General features: G+C 34.9%; 1 protein-coding gene across 6 annotated transcripts in view; it reads right to left on the bottom strand.

Annotated features, from left to right (window-relative positions):
• LOC137237975 (FLYWCH-type zinc finger-containing protein 1-like) overlaps positions 1 to 23,130 on the bottom strand; it is a 98,490-nt gene that overhangs the window by 6,406 nt on the left and 68,954 nt on the right. For 4 of the 6 annotated variants that reach the window (XM_067762459.1, XM_067762457.1, XM_067762458.1 and 1 more), the window contains 2 exons: positions 10,083 to 10,593; positions 9,649 to 9,966 (listed from right to left, as the gene is read on the bottom strand). In XM_067762459.1, the coding sequence (XP_067618560.1) occupies positions 9,649 to 9,966; positions 10,083 to 10,149 (385 nt within the window). In that variant the 5' untranslated portion in view covers positions 10,150 to 10,593. The remainder of the gene's footprint in view (positions 1 to 9,648; positions 9,967 to 10,082; positions 10,594 to 23,130) is intronic. The other 2 variants (XM_067762461.1, XM_067762462.1) reach the window with 1 other exon arrangement.

Below are 23,130 nucleotides of genomic sequence, written 5' to 3'. Positions count from 1 at the left end.
TTAAAAAAAAAAGGCCGAAGCTTGAACGGGATGCCCTATAAATTAGATTTAACTAAATAAAGCTAAGGATTAATTTTCGTATAATTTTAAGGAAACTGGATTTCCTTTTCATTTGAAAAATTAGAACGCCGTTAAAACAAGTGTCAATAGGTAGATCTTTACTTTGTCTGGTCAGCTATATTTCAAGTCTTTGGAAAACTGCCTTTTAATCAAAGTTGTATCGTAACGTTATCAAAATAAATTTCATTTCGCTTTTAACCGAAACGAAATTATATCGTTCACGTTGAAACATTAATAACAACGATAAACTTTAACACGAAGGTTGTGTGTAAGTGAGATTAACGTTAAGGGTCACTTGGTGTCTTTTGCTATTGCTCAAGGCGTGGTTTAGCTTTCCGGTTCCGTACGGGCGGCCAGACCTCACCCGAGAGTGTCTTCGTAGAACACTCATCACATTTTTTGTTGGCCTCCGAGACCACCGGTTGTGAGTCAGTGTACGTTCGTGCTCTTTTGTCCACGAGCCGCTTTCGGTTCGGTGCACTTTGAGTTTTTACCATCTAATAAAGAGCGCATGCAACTCAATTTCTTATCGAGCTGCGCCATGCCGTTCTTTATGCCCATCGACATATTTTTCTGTTTGGCCACATGCTGCGCAGCACCGTCCTTGCATACTCGAGAAGGTATTTCACCGTATACGGGGGTTTCCCGCCCGTCAGTGCCATCACCTTATTGTTCAGGCGTAGATGGGGTGGCATTTACTTTCTTGTGGTTTGCCCTAACTTTCGTACGGGGTGTCCCTCCCTGCCTGCTCGATGGAATTTCCTTGGCCATTGCTGACCCGCCATCTTGTTCCGCTGCTGCTGCCTATGCCGCATTGATATGGGCTTTCAACACCGACGATTGTTATTATTATTATCAAAGTTAAGTTGAACTTTACTTTTATTAGAAATTATGTATCCTGTATTCGACAGGCATTATTTTAGCTTGATACGCAAAAACACGGTTACAATATTACACATCCCTTAAGACATGTTCAATTCTCAAGTTGATCTCGAAAATCATTTTTCAATTATTCTCCAAACCTTTGAGAAATGTTTAGTTCTCAAGTTCATATATCACATCATTTTTGAGACATTTTAAATTCTCAAATTGATATCTAAAGCCATCTTCCAGCTGCTCTCGAACCGTCCAACATCATCCAAGAAAAAATAAATAAGGGAAAGTTGAGCGAGTTAAACACTAAACAATAACAAAACTGAAATTTGTATACATATTTTGTTAAAACATTTATATTTAAATATTCATGGCGTTATAAATTAAAAAAATTTTTTCAGCATTATGTACATTTGAGTCCAATTAGAGAATCACATTTGACTAAAAGTTGATAACGCTATGATTCTCAAGTTGAGTGACTTTTGAGAAACAAACCTTAATTAACGAGTTAGGCGTTTAATTCTGTCATACAGCATTGTCATTTTATTCGTTTGACATTTCATCCTTCATACCAATCGAGTAACTCCTTCTGTGTGAAAGCAAAAAATTTACGATTTCATTAGAAGGTGAAATGAGATCATTAAGTTTCTGTGTGAAAACAGTATTAGAAAAACATAATAATTGAAATTCAATTATTATAAGTCGGTGTTAAGCTCATGAATTCTTAAATATAAGTATAAACTGAACACACCATTAAACAAACATACATAAATATGTACAACTGAGCCCGAGTTTACAAAGCTTCTCATTCGCAACGAAGAAGAACTTTACAAAAACAAATCTACATGGCACACAAATTAATATAGAAAAAAATGTCTCAATTGTGTTGTTAGTGTAGAAATGAGAAAAACTGAATTAAGCATGAAAAAAAAAAAAATTTAATTTATGTAGTATATGATTTGTACTATAGTATTAACTATGTTTTAATAAGAAATTAATGCAAAAAACTTAACATGTAAAATATTGTAACGAATTTAGTGAAATTCCGCCTATTTCCAACCTTTTGCTAACGTTCGAATCGCTAAACTGTTGAATAAATAACTCCAATATTCAATAATGCAAAATGGTCTTTATTAGACTACTTTAAAAGTACTTAACTTCACAACCAATAGCGTGCTTAAATTAAAATTGATTACTGACTACTCAGCTTGCTCTGCTGTTATACTCTCTGTTGCCTTGTCCGCATATTTCTCCTAAGGCCTAGTAACTTCGCGAACTTCATGTTTAGTCACCAGCCATATATGTACATGTATATTTGTAGTTTATAGCGTCTCGCATAGCAATATGCGTGTGTATATGTGAGTAATACTTCGGCTGATGATTACATCCCTGCAAAAAATGCGATTAGTCTAGGATGAATCCGGGATGAGTCGCAAAGGAGTATGGGACCAATGCCAGTTTTGATCTCTTTGAATGAGTTGAACTGTTCCCTTTTGTTGGAGCATGTCCTATGAAGAGACTAATTGTACCCATTTATACCCGAAAGGGATCCATAGGGAGAAGTCGCAATTTTCATGGCAGAAACACAATCGAAGTGCCAAGCCACCAAATCTATTAGATGAAAGTTGTTTGCCCGCTTTTCAAAAAAGAAAAAAAAAATATTATCCAAAAATGTTACCCTATCTCCGGCGTAGCCGTTAAGTCCTAATATTATAGGTTCGGTATTGGGCTCCGCATTTTTCTTAAATAATTCGATTCAATCACCTGTAATCTTTTTATTTTACTCATTTCGTTGCCGTTTTTTTCATATTTTCCAAAATGGGCTACACACATATGTAAATTTCACTGACTAATCCCAACTGCTCCCGAAAGGGACTAAAGGGGATCAATTATGCCCAAATGTAGACAAACGAGATCAATCGGAGACCAGTGTCTTTAGGGATTAATCGCACGATTTTTGCAGGGATGTGTCTGCGAGTATCTCTTCGTTGCCTTGTATGTACATATGTGTGTAAATGATGATTGATTTTTTTACGTACCAAAAGTGGCAGCTTGCTTTATTGTTGTTGTGCCTTTATTTAATAAACGCGTAGTAATGTATCACTTAGTGATACTGATATTCGTCACGATATTGTTAAATAGACCGTATTATTCTACGAGCTCATTAACTATCAAATTTCTATATTCAATTACAATTACAATTTAACTTCTTAGTAAATGCAAATGGTAATCAGTAAGTGAAAATTATTTGATTTATGTATTCGTGAAACTGACAGCTTTTATCAAGAGTTCTAACAAAAATGTCGTATCTAGTTTTTACATATCATATTACGTTAAGCATTCTACTTGGAACGTGGTGCAATCATTACTTTTCAAATTACTTAATCTCAATTTAACAAAGGAAATTGGGCATTTGTTAAACTCATTTTAAGTGTATTTGTCGTAACGTGTAGTTATTTATAATCAGGAAAATTAGGTGGCGTGTAACAATGTCAATGGAAATAACGTCAATTGACATTATTTCTCTTTTGAGAGCGAAACCCGGAAGAGAATTATTGTCACTTGACTTTTGACGCTTTGCCATTGTTTCCAGCTGCCCACGCTAAGAGGTGGTCGGAGTAAAAAATACTGTAAATAGCGTTGCGGTCGTTAGACCGGATAAAAAAATACTGTTAGTGAAGTTGCCGATGGTGAATTGGCCAAATCAATTTTTTAATTTTAATTTTATACATGATAACGATTTAATAATACTTTAATAACACAACCCGACAGCATCTCAGATCCAGAAACCGGACTATGTATTTTCGAAGGATTTTGATGCGATGAATCGAAATCTGGCCTCAAAATTGTTCTATCGGCTCTGGTTTTCGAGATATCCTAATACAAAAGTGCAAAAAACACGGTTTTGCCCATTTTTGAGGTTATGTAGCCTTGTAGATGCTTTCTTTCACCAAAATTAGAGGATGTCATCTTTAAATACAAGTCTTCTTCTTTCAATTGGCATTGAGTTTGCCCAAATATCATTTGTTTCGCTTAGATATCGCATTTTGAAATTTTTATGTATGTAGGTGTAGGAAAATTTAGAAACATAAAAATTTCAAATTTAGAAACATGAAAATCTCAAAATGCGATATCTAAGCGAAAAAAATGATATTTGAGCAAACTCAACGCCATTTGAAAGACTTGTATTTAAGATAGCATCCTCTAATTTTGGTAGCATCTACAAGTCTACATAAACTAAAATATGGGCAAAAACGGTGTTTTTTGCACTTTTAGGTTAGGAACACCAGAGCTGATAGAGCCATTCTGAGGCCAGATTTGGATTCAGCGCATCATAAACCTTCGGAAATATATAGTCTGGTTTCTGGGTCTGAATGTTGGTTAAATTTTGTCGGCCTGTGTAATTTTAAAATATTAATGTGCAAATAAGTAAACAAAAGCGCCGCAGCCGATCATTTGAAATAAAAAAATATCGCAATTTTTATCATATTCAGAGTTTCCCTGTCACAAGGGTATTACAACTTTAATTTGACAACGGGAAAAGTAATGGCTTAAAGAAAACGAGATAGATATATAATTCCTCATATCAAAATTATCAAGATCGAAAAATATTTTGATCCACCCGTCCGTCCGTTTACATGATAACTTTACGAAATTAGATATGCTGGTTTATCTGGACCAAGAATAGATTAGTATTGAACCTGGGCGAAATCGAACGATAACCACGCCCGATTTTTCAATATCTAAACTTTTTAAAAATGGAAAATTTGCGATCGTTCTTCGCCACAGACTGATAAATTAACAAAACTTGATATGTGAGTTGACTTTATTATGACGAGAATTAGAAATTTGGAAAATTTTTAGAAAATGTGTGTGGCACTGCCCACAAATTTTGAATCTTTTCGAAGCCGTTAGAGATATCGTGTTGGGATTTGGCGTGGAGATTGTACTTCAATCGATTAGATACCACGGCCATTCAAGAAAAAAAGTCGATACAGAAATTTCAAACAATGAAAAAAATGCGATAATGCATTACCACAGATCGATTTGGAAGAAAGATATTTAATACTTTTTAAGCCGGAAGTCAAAAGCCATTGAAAATGAAATATTATATGTCGATATTATGAACTGAATGTGGGATATTACAGTGTAAATGGAAGTTTTCTTGAAGGATTGACATTTACGTTTACGATTTGCGCACTCACTCAATTTCGAAGAAAAAGTGACTTTTCTACACTGTGTAAAAATCACTTAATGAAAATCCATATCGAAATTTCGAAAAATGGGAAAAATGCGACAGGCAGTACCAATTTAATATGTAGGTTGGCTTTATGACGAACAAGTAAGGAAAGCTAAGTTCGGGTGTAACCGAACATTACATACTCAGCTGAGAGCTTTGGGGAAATAACCCTGTAGGAAAATTAACCTACGGTAACCCTGGAATGTGTTTGTACGATATGGGTATCAAATTAAAAGTATTAATGAGGGTTTTAAAAGGGAGTAGCCCTTAGTTGTATATGTGAAGGTGTTTTCGAGATATCGACCAAAATGTGGACCAGGGTGACCCAGAACATCTTCTGTCGGGTACCGCTAATTTATTTATATATGTCATACCACGAACAGTATTCCTGTCAAGATTCCAAGATTCCATTCGCCCTGCAGAACTTTTTCATTTTCTTCTACTTAATATGGTAGGTGTCACACCCATTTTACAAAGTTTTTTCTTAAGTTATATTTTGCGTCAAAAAACCAATCCAATTACCATGTTTCATCTCTTTTTTCATATTTGGTACAGAATTATGGCATTTTTTCCATTTTTCGTAATTTTCGATATCGAAAAAGTGGGCGTGGTCAAAGTCGGATTTCTGCCATTTTTTACACCAATACAAAGTGAGTTCAGATAAATACGTGAACTGAGTTTAGTAAAGATATATCCATTTTTGCTCAAGTTATCGTGTTAACGGTCGAGCGGAAGAACAGGCGGTCGACAGTGTGTATAAAAACTGGGCGTGGCTTCAACCGATTTCGCCCTTTTTCACAGAAAACAGTTATCGTCCTACCAAATTTCACAAGGATTGGTAAATTTTCGTTCGACTTATGGCATTAAAAGTATTCTAGACGAATTAAATGAAAAAGGGCGGAGTTACGCCCATTTTGAAATTTTCTTTTATTTTTGTATTTTGTTGCACCATATCATTATGGAGTCGAATGTTGACATAATTTACTTTTATAGTGTAAAATATTAAATTTTTTGTTAAAATTTGACTTAAAAAAAAATTTTTTTTTAAAGTGGGCGTGGTCGCCATCCGATTTCGCTAATTTTTATTTAGCACACATATAGTAATAGGAGTAACGTGTCTACCAAATTTCATCATGATATCTTCAACGACTGCCAAATTACAGCTTGCAAAACTTTTAAATTACCTTCTTTTAAAAGTGGCGATGCCACGCCCATTGTCCAAAATTTTTCTAATTTTCTATTTTGCGTCATAAGGTCAACGCACCTACCAAGTTACATCGCTTTATCCGTCTTTGGTAATGAATTATCGCACTTTTTCCGTTTTTCGAAATTTTCGACAGTTCGATTTCGTTCATTTTAAATAGCGATCTGAGATGAGCGCCCAGGAACATACATACCAAATTTCATCAAGATACCTCAAAATTTACTCAAGTTATCGTGTTTACAGACGGACGGACGGACATGGCTAAATGAATTTCTTTTTTCACCCAGATCATTTTGATATATAGAAGTTTATATCTATGTCGATTAGTTAATATACTCTGTGAGCTAAGCTCAGCTGAGTATAAAAATAGAAATTTGATAGAATTGTTTAAAATGGGCGCAGCACCGTCCACCTTTAGAAGAAGAAATTTTGTTTTGCTAGCCGTAAATTAAAAGCCACTGAAGATATAATGTTGAAATTTGGCACGGAGGTTGTTTCTGTTATTATGTATACATTGTTAAAAACTAACATCGGTTGGCGATCACGCCGACTTTTAGAAAAATTTATATTTCGAAAAAGCGAAAAGATGCTATAATTCAATACCAAAACACAGATAAAGTAACTAATGAAACTTGATATGTCGGTTAATTTTAGGTCAAGAAATGGAAATTTTGTAAAATTTTAGAAAACGGGCGTGGATCACATTTAGAAGAAGATTTAAAAGTTTTACAAGCCGTTATTCAAAAGGCATTGAATAGGCGTGGCGCCCTTTTTTTGGTTATCACTCTATAATACTATTAATGCAAAGTACAAAAAATCAAAAAAATTTATACTGACCTGGCCCGTTACTTTTAATTAAGGTCTACCCAAAACTTTTAATATCAAAGCCGAACGAAAAGCGAACAAATTTAACGATAACACTGTGCAACAGCCGGCTGGGTATTGGCCCAAACGCACTTTTTTTGTAGAGACTGAGGCTTATGTAGACAAACTACTATCTACGTTTTCGAAGTTAGCCTCCAAAAAATAGATATCGGCTTTCGAAGTTCGAAATTCTACATTTCCAATTTTTTTTTTTTTTTTTTGTTACGCGTTCAGCAAATTAAAAAAGCAAAATGTATTCGTGGTCCGCCTTTTTCTTTTATTTGAATGGCTGAATTCTTTTTTTGAAAAATTACAATCAGCCCAATTCTAAACCAAAATTTCGTGCTAGTTTTTTCCCTTCTCCCATTCCTCGTATTCTAAATAAAAATTCCTTGTGAGTTTTTTCACTTCTCCCTTTCCTCCTATTCTGAACAATGTTCGAAAAAGCGGAAACCGGTTATGGGAGAAAAGTAGGTATTATGAATGTGAGGGAGAGGGAGATTTCTCTGCCATTTCTTAGGAGTTTTTTCACTTGTTAAATTAAAGGGAATGCTTCAAAATAGTTAAAGGAAATTGGTTCTTTTAAGAAAGAACACTTATTTGTACAAATTTGTGCTAAAATATGTATTTACATTCTACCACAATATTCTCACTGTTAATACAACAACAACTACAACCACAATATTCTTTATTTTAAGTCGAAAAGTATATCATAAGCAACGGTAGAGCTCTTGGTATACATATTTGATGCAGCCATCCAGAAATTGCGCAAGGATTTTTTAATAAGGCTTAAATAGATTTTAGCATATGACGAAGGTCGAATTCAACTCAACTTGGCCGCCAGAAAATTGCTTTGCTGAATGAAAGCAGGCAACTCCGGCAGATTTGTGTTATGCGGTCGTCTTCTTCTTATGTTCCGCTGTTGATGTTGCTGTGGCGCCAATTCATTACTCATTTCAGTGAATACCACATGAAATGCAATAAATACTGTGCATTGTTTATATTTTATTTCTTAATTTCCAACAAATTTGCAACAATAATTAAAAAAAAAATGTGCAACGAATTATGTGCAGACATGAAAGTAGTAGCCACTACCATGGGACTATCTGCCTTTTCACCTCGTAAATTTCGCAAAAAAAGAACCCAGCCTTTCAAATAAGGTAAACGAGCGGACCACGACCACATTTTTACTTTTTTAATTTGCTGAACACGTTAGCAAAAAAAATAAAATTTCGAAATGTAGAATTTCGAACTTCGAAAGCCGATATCTATTTTTTGGAGGCTAACTTCGAAAAACGGAGATAGTATTTTGTCTACTTAAGCCCCAATCTCTACAAAAAAGTGGCTTTGGTCCAATACACAGAAGAAAAAAATTGATTTTATCGCATAGTGTAATTGGTAAAAACATTGTTTCTAGAACCGTAACTGTTTTATAGCAGCTTATGGTAGGCGTTATTTGCATATGCATTGATAGTATGTTGGGCTGCGAAGCAGTGTCACTGATTTTAATTCGCTGTCAAAAGATATTTAATGTCAATTGACTTTAGTTCCATTGACATTATTTCACAAAATTATGTTTGCAACGGCATGAGCAGGCAAAAGATTCCAGAGCTTACGATTTCTCGAACTTGTTCGAGAAGAGATTTCTCGCGAGTCTCGCCTTTTCGGGAGATTCTCGAATCTCGAATTACTCGTAAGGCTCGCGAGCTTCTCGACATTCAATTTAATCGATTCATTGGCTGTTTTATATAGAGCTTACGATTTCTTCACAAAACCACAACTAAAACACCGAAATGTATAGAATACTGCCAATGCATCGACCGAATTGAAAGTCGAGAAGTTCGCGAGTATTACGAGTATTTCGAGATTCGAGAATCTCGCGAGAAGCCGTGTTCTCGATGTCTCTTTAAAGAAATAAAATATTGTGAACAAAATTGTATGTATAATAAATATGTTTTGAGTTAAATGTCATTGGAAATAATTCACAAGTAAAAAAAAAACCAAGTGTATAAATACTGTCCATACAACAATTAAGTTTATGTCGAGAAGCTCGCAAGATTTACGATTATTTCGAGACACGAGAATCTCGCGAGAAGTCGAGTTCCCGATTTCTCGGGTCTCGAAAATCTCGCTTGTGTTCGAGAAGAAATCGTAAGCTCTAAAAGATTCAGACTTCTGTCAAGTGTATTTTGCTGACTTAGCAAAATGTTTGGCCTTTTTTTATTACTGAATAATTTAATTAATTGTGATCGCATTCTAATTGCTACTAAGTGCATAAATTAACTACTTTAAAATTTTTTAACTTTTGTTATAACTTATGATGGTAATTTAAATTCTGCTTTTGTCAACGCCTTTGCTGGCATCGTTTCTGGTGTAAATCTCGGCTCATGATTATGTGAATGTTTACCCAATTTGAGTGCGCCTTCCCAATTGGTAATACAACGTGCTGCACATTTATTATCCGATACACGCCTACCATTACCATTCGAACATATCCAATTTATTGTAGAACGAAAGCTAGCTTCCTTTTTATACATAAATCCTTGAAAAATTAAATTGTATCCTTGCTTTTGATTACGTAGATAATAGATATCAGGGTTCTCTAACCATTGGCCCGATGGAAAGGGCATTACGTAAGGATTACTTGCTGCACTGGTACTACTCGCCCGTTTCTTTCGTATTTGACAGTCCCGGCCATCAGTACTATTTAATGTTACTGTGTATACTGCAATCGAAAATTTTTTAAAATCATATTATTTTAATAGTTAAAAAATAAACAAGAACGCTAGTGCTCTCTTAAAATTAAGTAATATAAAGTACAAAGAAACAACAATAAATTACATTTGTTTGTATTTTCAAGTTCTATTTTATTTATCTGCAAGTTGAAATTCAAAACCATTATCAACATACTGCTCCTGTTAATTCATATTAAGCTCAGCATCAACTCTTTCACCGTCGGAATTCTGATCGGCATGCGTTGGTTCGACGAGCTCTTCGAATGCGCTTCGTTCTGAGGAATCATCTGTTTTGAAATGAGGATGCCGTATGGATAACTTTACTTTTGAACGCAAATCAGGTTCGTTTGCATAGTTCGTTTTAAGTTGTTTACAAATTCTTCGCCCCCATTTTATTCTTTCCGTCTCTTTGCCATGGGTGTGTTGGCCCAAAACACTCACAGCACGTTTGGGGGAGAAAATTAAACGTGCTCTACATTGATATTTCGTACAACGAAGACAACGCCAGTAGCGTTCACGATTTTTTCTATACAAAAAATTATCATACACAATTAATGGGTGGCCACGTTGACTATAAATGACTTCCAAATTGTCTGCATTAGGTTCGAGTTCCATGTCTGAAATAGAAAGTTGTATGTATGTAAGAATGTTAGCTAATGCCAAAACTTAATAGGAATAAGTCGAGTTAATAAAGGGCTAATTAAACTTCCTTAACCCTAACGCCATAGTCGTAACCATACCCATATCCATAACCATCTCCAATGTGATCGATTAATGGTACCTTAACCTAGAAATTATGAAAATTATATAAAAATGAAGAAAACGCAAAAAATTACAAACATATCCCACAAAAAATAAGTCTCTTAGTCATAACGTATCCAAAACAATGAATAAAATCTACAAAAAGTTATTAAATTCACCAACTCAAATATTTTTTGTTATGGATATGGCGAGCAACCAAAAATCATTTGCTTGGCTATGGTATGGTTATGGCGTTAGCGTTATGGTATGGCACCATTAATCGATTACATTGATTTCCATAAGGTAGGTTCGATCAGCTGTTTTATCTGGTTATCGTTTTATGGTTATAAGTCACCATTAATTGGCCCCTAAGAATTGGATTACATTCAATTATAATAAAACATTAGTTGTTAGTATGAATCACTCTTTTGTCGCAAAAGAATCACTAGGGTGGTTACAAGGTATATGGTGAATTTTAATTTTTGACCTAACTTTCGGGGCACCCTCCTAAAATAGTTATGCCAATAGATCAGAAAATGATTATTGCAAAGTTTCAGGCCAATCCGATAATGTTAACACGTGCCTCATTGAGGTCAAAGTTAGGAAAAACAGCGATTTTTCAGAAAAAATGTTAGTGTTTCGTCAGTAAAAGCGAAACCATATATGTCAGGAACTTGTAGCATTACAGAATGCGCTTTACATACAATGTATTTTTTATGCATATACAAATGCATATACAAATATTGACCACACACATTCAAGTCATAGCGACCCAAATAAATTATTTTGAATTCGGCTTGAGTTCAACATCACATAACATGCCGACACACAAGGCACGTATCTGTTTACATTTGTCAACCCTAATTGTTAACATGTCACATTGACAAACACACTTATCGATCAGCGTGACTGATTGACGTTGTCGGTTTGTCAATGTGACTGCCAAAATATTTACATTACACTATATCTATAATTAGGTCAAAGTAATAATATGCTGACTTGGCATGCAGGAATTAGGAATGTAGATACTTTTTAGTTAGTAAGTGTTAGTGTAATTACGTATATGTAAAATAAGAAAATTTGTATAAAAGGAAATGCATTTCTCCAATAAAGTCAATAATGTTCAAACGCTAAACATCGGCGTTTCATTTTAGTTTATTTTACTTATTTCAAACTTCACTCGTATATCATTCGATAGGCCATTTTATTTGTATTATTTTGATCTTAATAACATTTTTATAAAACGGTTATTTTTAGCAGTATTTGGCATTTTATGAAGTTCCTGGCATAAATGGTTTCGCTTTTAGATTTAGATTTATTTATTAAGTCTATGGTTTAGAAACCTTACAGACTAAAACGTACATAGGTTATTAATTATTTTGAAAATAGTACATACAAAGTTTTTCTTTAAATTCATTGCGATTTACAAATATATATAAATTTATTTCTCTACATAACAAATTAAATTCCGATAGCAGTCTGATAATTGGTTCATTTTGAGCATACCTGACGCAACACTAAAATTTTTTCTGAAAAATCGCTGTTTTTCCAAACTTTGACTCAATGAGGCACGTGTTAACATTATCGGATTGGCCTGAAACTTTGCAATAATCATATTCTGATCTATTGACATATTTTAGGAGTGTGCCCTGAAAGATAGAACAAAAATTTAAATTCACCATATACCTTGTAACCACCCTAATAATCACCCTTAAGTTCTATTTTCACCCGAAAATATTCACAGTTTTTGTTCAGCCTACCGCAGTTTTTCTTGTTCGAAAAAGATTTCACCTTATTGGCAACTCATTGTTCGAGCGAAATGAACACCGTGGAAACACAAATTTATTCACTTATATTTTACAGGTGAACGAGAGAAAAACAAAATGTAAGTAATTTCTTGTTTTAAAATTTGATATTCTTATGATTATATGTACTTTTATTATTAGGAATAAATCAATAAATAATTCACAATCGGAAATGCTGCTTGACAAGATGATCGGAAAAAGTGCCGGACTTCTGGAAGCAGCTTACTTTATGTTTAAATAGCCTTGGTACACCTGTAAAGAGTGAAGCTGAGTTGAAAAAAGTAAAATTCCTTAATTGCAAAGTATGTAAATTCTATTTTTTATTTAAATTCAATTTGTTATGACAACGTATTTTTCTAGGCATGGAATGGCCAAAGAAGATATGTACAAAAGAAGTCGTCCAAAAATTCAAATTATGCGAAGGGGACAGGAGGCGGGCCCAACATCTTACAAGTCCTGGTATTCCGAACTTTGTATAAAAATCGTGGGGAGTTTGAAGTTGCCGTTCTAAAGTCGGCCAAGGTTATCCATTGTAGACGAAGCAACGGTTCCAAAATGTTCAGCACATGTGAAAGTACCTCACTGAAACAAGATTGGCTAAGACCTACCTCATGGTCCTTTCCAACGCCTTTTTGATGTCCTCCCTCTGCGAAAAAACGAAGACATACGCTCAACTTTACAATTGTTGGAACTCCAAATTTTTGATTCAATGGTGGCAAGGTGTTATTAAGAATATCTAGCAAATATTTGAGTTCCGGCTTGTTTAGCCTGCAGTATTGCCAAAAACAAATTGAAAAAAAATTAACTTGTTATTCAAAAGTGCTGAAAATAGAATTTTTTAATTTACAGTGAATCACTTATGTAGCTCCCAAGGGTTAGAACTGTCACTTAATTGCCTCCGAAGTGCTTCCACATTTATATTCTCCCCGCGCTCAATCAATACCAACCTAAGTGCAATACTAAACGTTTTTTTATAAACTCTTTGTCTATCATATATATTATTTCTAATTACTGTTTTTATGTGCAGGTCCCTTTTTCGCTCTTATTTGGAATCCAAATCTGTAAATAAAGTTTTGGTTATAAAGATGGAGATTCGTGCTATTAGCGAACTTTGGGCAATTTTGGTCGTAGAGCTTTTGTTTAGCTATATTTTATTAAAATAATTTGTTAAAAATTAACGATTGTGAGCACACAAAGATCTCTATTTGTACTATGGCACTATTGTGAATATTTACACTGCATTACCGGCAGTTGCTACCATACGCCAGATGGTAGCGCAAGTGTACGTTTTAATTGATTGACAGAACAGCTGTTTTCTGTTGATATTTCATATAGAATTTTATATTGGTTGCGCAAGATGCGCACGGGTCCACCTCGTATGTATATATTTTTACATATTCGAATTCACAAAATCTATAAAAAAAAATCTTTCGTTTTTATGTAACAACTGGAAACAGCTTGAGAATGGCCAAATTACGCTTCCAAACACGTTTTTCAATACCAATTTTTGAAAATTTTAATTGCTTTTGCCCTTGTTCATATTGAAAGAGCAAGCCGCAGTGGTGTAGTGGAAGCGTGATTCGCTTTTCAAACCGAACGTCCTGGGTTCAAACAACTACAAATAATCTTTTTTTTTTTTATTATTTAAATTCTATTTTAAGAATAGCTCTTTTTCAACACTTCTTGGGGATGAAATTCACACTATTTTGGTTTTTATATGGAACAACACCACAAAGTGCTTTTTTGGCACCAACATTTTTTTGTGTGTAGTGATGGGGGGGATTAAATTCGAATAATATTCGAATAAATATTAAATTTTAGATAAAACCATACTTTCCAAATAATTCGAATATTATTCATTAGAACTTTTTATTCGTTTATTCGAATAATATTACCTTATTGAAAAATGTGTGTCTTCTCAATTAATGGGAGTTGCCGCTGCGCAGGAAATTGAGAAGTAAATAATATATGGACAAACGAAGATCCGCTCTATAAGCCTTCCACGATACCTGTACTGACTGAACATGTCCATAGCGTTACCAGAATTTGTTTGATGAACACACGGAAAACTCCCAATAAGCTACCCGGACGTATGCTATAAAATATATCCATCCTCTTTGGAAATACTATTTCTGCGTCGAGGTCTAGGGGTATCGCTGCATGGGAAATTGATAAGTAAAACACAGAACGTGTTCAACCGTTTCTTTCTGCAGCTCGCACCTCCTGCACCTGTTTTTACTGACGAGGCCTAACTTATAAGCATGTGACGCCAGATGACAGTGTTCAGGTAATAAGCCCACCGAGAGCCTTAAGTATTTTCGCTTGAGTCTAACGTCGTAGAAATTGCACATGATCTTTGAAATTCTGCAGCCGTGCGCTTCTGCCCACGCCTTTTGTACTTGATGGATCATACGGGTGAAAGTTTCTCAAGTGGGCCACCCGTAAATTCTCAGGTTTCCATTTTTGTTACGAATACGCTATTTCGAGACACTTTGACGGCCTTTGCGATTTCGATGGAAAAAATTATTTGTTGCTAATATCAACGTTAAGTTTTTGTTGTATTTTTGCAATAATCTATAACTTCCGCTTCGTTTGTTCGATGTTAAAAATTCAAGCGGCCATCGACAGAGAATTTATCGTTCTTTCACCTTATAATTTTTTTTCAAATCTATTATTATATTTAAATGTTTTTTCATAATAAATTGTTTATACTTCTGCATCGAATTTTTTGACAAAAAAAATTCCGTATGTGCGAAAATCAGTTTTGTTATAATGCCGTTGAAAAAAATGGATCGTATCGGGAAAAAAAGTTATGAATAATATTCCTATCTCCCGCACTCTCACGTGCGCACGTTAAGAACGTACCAGTAAAGGGGTATTTACATATTTTAACGAATTTTGGGGGTTCCTGATAATTATGCACCTTCTGCTAAGGTTCTAATCGCTGAACTGTCGAATAAAGTACTCCAATATTCAGTATTGCAAAATGGTCTTTATTTTGGACTACTTTGGGAGTAGTACCTCACAATTACAATTATACTTCACTAATAGCGTGCTTAAATCAAACCAATTAGTTATTCCTCTGTTTGTCCTGCTTTTATACTCTCTGTTGCCTCGTTCGCACATTTTCACGAACATGCCTTCTGGAATAGTTGTATCTCGCGTTTGTATGTGTGAGTAACAACTTTTGCTCTTAGTTGATGACTACATATGTGTATGTGAAATAATCTCTTTGCCTCAAGCTGCTGGTTATGTGTGTGGAATATTCTTCGTTGCCTTGTACATACATATGTATGTAAGTGCCGCTGCTTGTTTTTTTGTAGTGATTATTTACTAACATCGTAGTGATGCTAATATTCGCCACAATATATTATTATTTTTTAAATAGTTTGATGGCCTAATTTTTATCGCTTGAGTGAAAATAGTTTTTGATCCGTGATCGTAAGACGAACGGCCCCAGCTTTTCAGAAACAAAGCTATAAAAATAGAGTGCAATTAATAGACGTTCAATAGCTTCTTTATTGCGAATTTTCTAAATGAAAGTTTAAGTTTTTTGCGGTAAAGGTTCGGTAAGATGCAATAATCATATATATTATTTCTAATTGATGTTTTTATGTACGGCTCCCTTTCCCCTTTTCGCTCTTATTTGGAATCTAAATCTATAAATAGAGTTTTGGTTGTAAAGATGGACATTCGGGCTATTAGCGAGCTTTGGGCAATTTTGGTCGTAGAGCTTTTGTTTAGCTATATTTTATTAAAATAATTTGTTAAAAATAAACGATTGTGAGCACACAAAGAAATCTATTTTTACTATGGCACTATTGTGAATATTTGCACTGCATTACTGGCAGTTGCTATCATACGCTAGATGGCAGCGCACGCTGTAAGTTTTATAAATATTACCGGCGAGAGCCGAAATGACGTTTAAAAAAATTTTAAAATTCTCACTGCTCTCACATTTTTATTTTTTTATTTTCGGTTTATTTTCATAACAAAAATATACAAACCGTAATATATTTGGTAATTATATACGACAGCATGACACTCTTAATACAGGTCCAAAAATATCAAGGGGGTATCAAAATACGCGTTTTGGATCCTGGATCGCGAATCCGAAAGCGGAGGTAAACAATTTGGGGTCAGTCGAGAGATATTTGCAAAAGAAATTTTGATAAATTTCATGTGGTTGTTGTAATTTTGATGATTTTGTGGTACCCACAAAAAAAATTGTGAACATAAGTGTTTTCCGCGGATATAGTTTTGGTCTCCAAACCGGTGTTGGACCACCCAAATTACTTATTATAAGCGCGGCCAAAGGCCACCAATGCAGAAAGGTGTTCTGCGCAAAAATACTATGGATACCACCCCCGGTTTCGGAGCACTCCGGGGTAATTTTTCGGTTTTTCGTTAATATCTTTTGAACGATCTAAAATTTTTATTTTTCGCCTTCGGATTATTGGTGTCGAGGTCAATACGAGTCTTTTGACACCTCTCTCGGTATTTTGGACGCGTATTACCAGTGTCATGCTGTCGTATAGAAAAACATATGGTAATTTTTGCGTTCTAGCATTAATATTATCCAAAACTGAATTTTTTATTAGTGGAAATATGTAAGTTTTTTGGTGGGAACGAAATTTCCACGGTTAACCGCATTCCAGAATTTTCAATTAAGAATTGTATTGTAGTTTCCCGCAAAAGGAAGCATCAGGCCACGATCCTCTTCTGAGGAATTTTCTTCAACAAATTGTTTAGAAATGTATCAGCGTAAGCGCGACGAGAACCCGACATACCGCAAAGGTGTACGGAAGATACATATCTACTAATAATAACAATTTGGTGTGATATATATCGGAGGAGATTAAGGTATACCTTTCCATCCAATTCGAAGGCTACGTATCGTGTATTCGTTTTTCTACGAACTGGCTCACCTAAATATATGTTTTGTGCCGACCAAAAAATGGATCTGCTAATTCGGACGAACTTTTGGTGCCAAGGTATTGCCGAGGGACAATGAATACAATCTATACAATTTGTTTTCATTATTTTTGATAGATAGGCCAACACACTAGCTCTACACCACGGGGGCATACTTTGACCGTTCAGCCGGTAAATTCAGCCTCCACGAACTATCATACTCCAACGATGATGACGATGTTGATGATGTTTAGCTAAGCTGCAAAGAGCTACATCGTTTTTGCTGGCGTGGGCAAGTTATGGGAAGATCTCCACTGGGTCGGAGAAGCAGGTGGGGGAAGACTTTGATGTCCCCTGTTGGCGTCAGTTATCGCGAAACAGGTGGCTTGTTACGCAACGACCAGCATCTCCTAAACGGTTAAGCGCCAATTAAACAAGTAAAGGCGTCTAAGTTCGGGTGTAACCGAATATTATATACTCAGCGTGAGCTTCAATTATACATTTCATTTCAGATAAATTAGTTTTCTACATAACACGTGGCACCGCCCGTTTAAAAGAAAAATGTCTCCCCATTTCCTCTTACAGTAAAACTTGATAAGTGAAATATCATTGATTCATAACTATTTGTTGCTAAGCTATGGCTTATTATTCTAGTCTATGGCCCTTTTAAAATTGTTTTATATCTAAGTTGCCGTGGTCTTTAACCGATCCCGCCCATTTACTAGATATATTTTCTGCTATAAGGAAAATATGTGTACACAATTTCATTACGATATGTAAATTGGTCTTCGAGTTATGGCTCCCGAAACATAGAAAATTGCTTAGTCATAAAAGGGGCGGTGCCACGCCCTTTTTTTAAATTTGAAGTTTTTCCTATTTATTGTTATAAATACACTTGGGAAATGAAATGTCTTTCATATAAAACTCTTTTTTGCAAATATCTAGCTTATTTTATTTGTCCACGGCCCTTTTAGAAAATTTTATATAAAAATTAATTTTTCTTCAAAGCATTCCTTATAGTACAGGCAACCTCTCTGCCAAACTTTGGTATGCTAGGTTTAACGATTTTTGATTTATGATTAATGATATTGGTACAATAGATTTTATCACAAGTGGGCGGTGCCACGCCCATTTTACAATTTTTTTTCAAATTTTTATCAAGAGTCAAGATCAGTGCACGCGTAAAATTTCAACATTCTAGGTGTATTATTTACTAAATAATAAGGTTTTTTGTGTTTTCCAAAATGTTATATATATAAAAAGTGGGCGTGGTTATCATCCAGTTTCGCTCATTTTCAATACCAATCTGTTCTGGGTCCAGATAAGCTCGTGTACCAAATTTGGTGAAGATATCTCAATATTTACTCAAGTTATCGTGTTAACGGACAGACGGACGGACGGACATGGCTCAATCAATTTTTTTTCGATACTGATGATTTTGATATCTCGAAGTGGATGGGACCCCAGCGGGTCAGGGGGTTAGAATATACCCGCGGTAGGTATGCCTGTCGTAAGAGGCGACTAAAATACCGGATTGGCCTGAAGGTTTAATGTGGCCATATAAATCGTTCCCGAGATGGTCGGGCCAGCACCTTAATGATGCTGTGTTACCGGAGCGTACCGGATCTGTAAACGGCAAAGGACCATCACATCGATCATTCCCTAAACCTTCGGGGAGCAACCGTATCGCTACAACAACAACAACAACATATCTCGAAGTCTATATCTCGATTCCTTTATACCTGTACAACCAACCGTTATCCAATCAAAGTTAATATACTCTGTGTGCAAAGCACGCTCAGTATAAAAATGTATCTTCCAACCGCGAGGAAAAGTTCCAAACCAAACCAAAGAATACCTCCAAGATCATTTTTTTTTCGCAGTAGCGAGGACACTTGAAACTGGTGATCTCTTATAAAGTGATGTTTCAGCATATTTAAGGGTTAAAGACGTATCAACCAAGTGAAGAAGGATGAATGAAACATCAATAGGGGTGGTCTCCAACATTCGCTTCTTAATTAGAAGTGGTTAAGAAAAAATAGTTTTTCTTTTATCCCTTTTGCAAAAATAGGACGTTTTGAGGCATCCACTATATTGGCAACTCATTTTTTTGCCATACATATATGTACATAAAAACCGATTTCAAACATTTTCGAAATATTTTTTCACTTATTTCATAAGCATTTTATTTTTTTGGCATTTAAAAAAAGTGAAAAATGTTAAACCAACAATTTTTTTGTGTTTACTTTGGTTTGGCATTTCCACAAAGAGTCATTTAAAATTTTTTTTTATATCAAAAAACCAATATGGCCGCCAAGAAGAGTAAATGGTTTTACCTGCTAATATTTATACCATGGTTAAAACTGTCAATTGCAAAAAACATTTATTCTCAATTATTCCTTCAAAATGATTCTTCATTCAAAACTTCAATCATAAAACAAACGATTAACTTCTGCCAAATCAAGATGATAAAGTGTGGGATTCGTTCTCTTTGTAAAGTTCTTCTGCACGCATTGATGTTCGCCTTGACAACATCGACAATTTTTTAAATTATATCTCTGCTCCTTCGTCTGTTTACCTCTATTAAGTCTTTGCCCATCCACCATTTGCTGTATGGACGTCCAATCAATCACATCCGTTTTTATTTCATCGCTGCGTTGTAATAATTGCACATCCATAATTGCTGATATGTTATCAACGTTAGGTGTCATTGCCAAATTGATTGCCGGATAAAAAACATACATAATCATGACCAAAAGTACTGTGGCGACAGTGGGTAATGATAATGCAATATACTTATGTGGAAAAAAATTTAATCCTAGTTCCTCCAGTGGAGCCAAAACCCAAATTATATATAAAACGTATATTATTATTGAGAGCAAGTAAGTAGTAAAACCTTGTATGGCACGATAAGGCGTTGGTGCTGGATTCGGCATAATATGTATGATAGCTTCGACCGCTTTTAATCAAATAAAAATTTATTTTAAATAATATCTGACAATTAAATGAGTTCGAAGACAAATGCAATGCATTATAGATCTAGCGAAGTTAACGTGTTGCTTTATGTGCAGTACTTACTTATATGTACATACATACTCACTAGACTGGGTTGGTCCCTACAAAAAAAAAAATTGCAAATGTCCGCCCTAAATTTAAAGATTATGATCAGAGCTGCTCAAAATTTTTTATATGGAAGTGCAAATCACAATAAATATACAAAATTGTATGTGTACTGAAAAATTTTTGTATTTAAAAAAAACTTTTTTTATTTTAATTGTTTCATGGCGCAACGATACAAGGTGACAGCATGGGACAGCTGATTATAAACTTTTTCACAAACTTGGTTTCAAGTTACAAAGTGTTTGCTTAGAATATTACGTAAATAGTTATATCGTCAACATTCAAGAGCCAATAAATTTAATACTGAAAGTTGCGAAAAATTACATTGACCTATAGCCTCAGTTTTTGTAGTAACATATTTTATATATATCGTCGGAAATTGGTTTTCAATAATCATACTAAAAGTGAATGTGGAGATTTCCGTGAATGTTGCATTAGAAATTGAGTTTGATAACTTTCGAAATGCATAATTAGAGGGCTCCGCGCGGTTTGTTTTAAACTTGTGTTAAAATTTACATATATTAGCAACGGAGATTACTGAGGTGCTTAAATACCACTTGAATTTAACCGTAGATCTACGTTCGGGTCGAAAAGGACCCGAAAAGCTGTTTTACGTGGCTATAACTCAATACGTTGTAAAATTAGAAGTCTGAGAGTTCTTGACTTTTTATTATTATTTGAAATGAACGAAATTAATTAAAAATAAAATTGAGAGTCATAATGGTGTGGCTCTGAGAAAAATACTCCATAATTCTACGCTTCGGGTCGTTTTCGACCCGTACTAAATTTGCGTTCCATTCTATTCAGCATTGAATAAAGACTGTTATTTTTACGAAAATTTCCAATTGAAGACTAATTTTTAGCTACTGTTGGTAATTCTAATGAAATCAGCTGATTCTATGAACAGCTGACATTCAATGCCAATTGATAAAAACGTGAAATTTCGAAAAGGCTGTATAAAAAGAAAAATAAAAATGTCGCGTCTTACTGCGGAACAAACTGCGAGTTTTCTAAATAGTGACAATGATCAAAACGATAATGATGAGGTATTTAGTCAAAGTGATACAGAGTATGACCCTGAAGAAGGTAATCTCAATGTTGGACTGACCGAGTCCTCTGAAAGCTACAGTGAGGATATATCAGAAGGGGAATCTGCTGATTTGCTGATATCGAAAGATGGAACATCTTGGAGTACAACACCCCCAACTGAAGGTAACGTATTTGTGTATATTTTCCTAACTGAATGAGTATACTTGCAAATAGCTGGAAGAGGAAGAAGTTGCAACGTTTTGAACTTGCGACCCGGAGTAACAAGATACGCCAGTTCTCGTGTGGATTCAATCAAAGATGCATTTTTACTTTTCTTTCCAACTTCAATTGAAAACATAATTTTGAAAAATACGAAAGCTTATGGAAAACGTCTATTTTGTCAAAACCACAAAGAAATCAATCGCGACTTATTGCATGCTTACTTTGTAGGGATTCTCTTGGCGGGAGTGTATAAGTAATGGATACGCAGCTACTTTTCCCCTCTTCATAGTACTAATTCCTATTTTCTGTTATTTTCAGATCAAAAAATGAGAACGTCGAAGACCTTTTTTGTCCCACCTATGGAAGACCTACAGTTCGATCTATAATGTCCAAGGAAACATTTCAAAAAATTACAAGAATCATACGGTTTGATGACCCAACTTTCCGTCGAAACCATTCTGACAACTATGACAAATTTACGCCAATTCGTAACTTGTGGGACAAACGGGTGGAGTTGCTGCCAATGCATTATAATCCCAGCGAATGTGTTACCATCGATGAGCGGCTTTTAGGATTCCATGGAAGATGCAGTTTTCTTCAGTATATGCCGAGCAAGCCGGAAAGGTATGGCATCAAATTTGGGATGCTAGTGTCACTTACTTACGATTTGACAATTAACGACGGAAACTAAACCATTATAAATAAATAAACGATTTAGTTTTAATAACACGGTAGATTTATTCAATTAATTTTAAATAAGCTTTTTAATTTTTGTATTCACGACGCGTACGACTTTGTCAGGATGCGATTTCAAACTCTTTATCGTGTTGAATGCAGCGTTGTATTATGACGTATGAGTAGTTGCCAGATCGTGTGACAGCTCGGCCAATTCTGACGACAAATCGTCCCCGATTTCCGAAACGAATCAGAATCGTCTAGCTCAGGCGCACTAGCGCACCAACGCTTCAATTTATCGGAAGTATTAACTGAACAGAACTTTTTATTTGTAATTTGCATACCAGGTACGTCGACGATGAGATATCGATCATTACCCAAAACCTTGGATACGATATACGGACCTCGATATCCTGGTTCTAATTTTCGAGATTCACCAGTAGCGTTAGGTTCGTTTTCAAGCACTACTAGATCATTTTCATTATATACTGTAGGTTCAGAGTGACGTCGATCGAATCTAGCTTTCCATTTGGCTCTTTCACTATTTATGTTTATTACGGCTTGTTCACGTTTATGAGATATTGGCATCGTAGATTTATCGTCGGTTAAGTCGTCTTGAATAGTAGCGAGTAATTGATTTTGAATTAC

This window comes from Eurosta solidaginis, chromosome 1, assembly GCF_040869045.1.
Source record: "Eurosta solidaginis isolate ZX-2024a chromosome 1, ASM4086904v1, whole genome shotgun sequence".
In the NCBI taxonomy this organism is placed as follows: domain Eukaryota; kingdom Metazoa; phylum Arthropoda; class Insecta; order Diptera; family Tephritidae; genus Eurosta; species Eurosta solidaginis.
The sequence above is the reverse complement of the archived record's forward strand: the minus strand, read 5'-3'. Positions and strand labels throughout refer to the sequence as shown.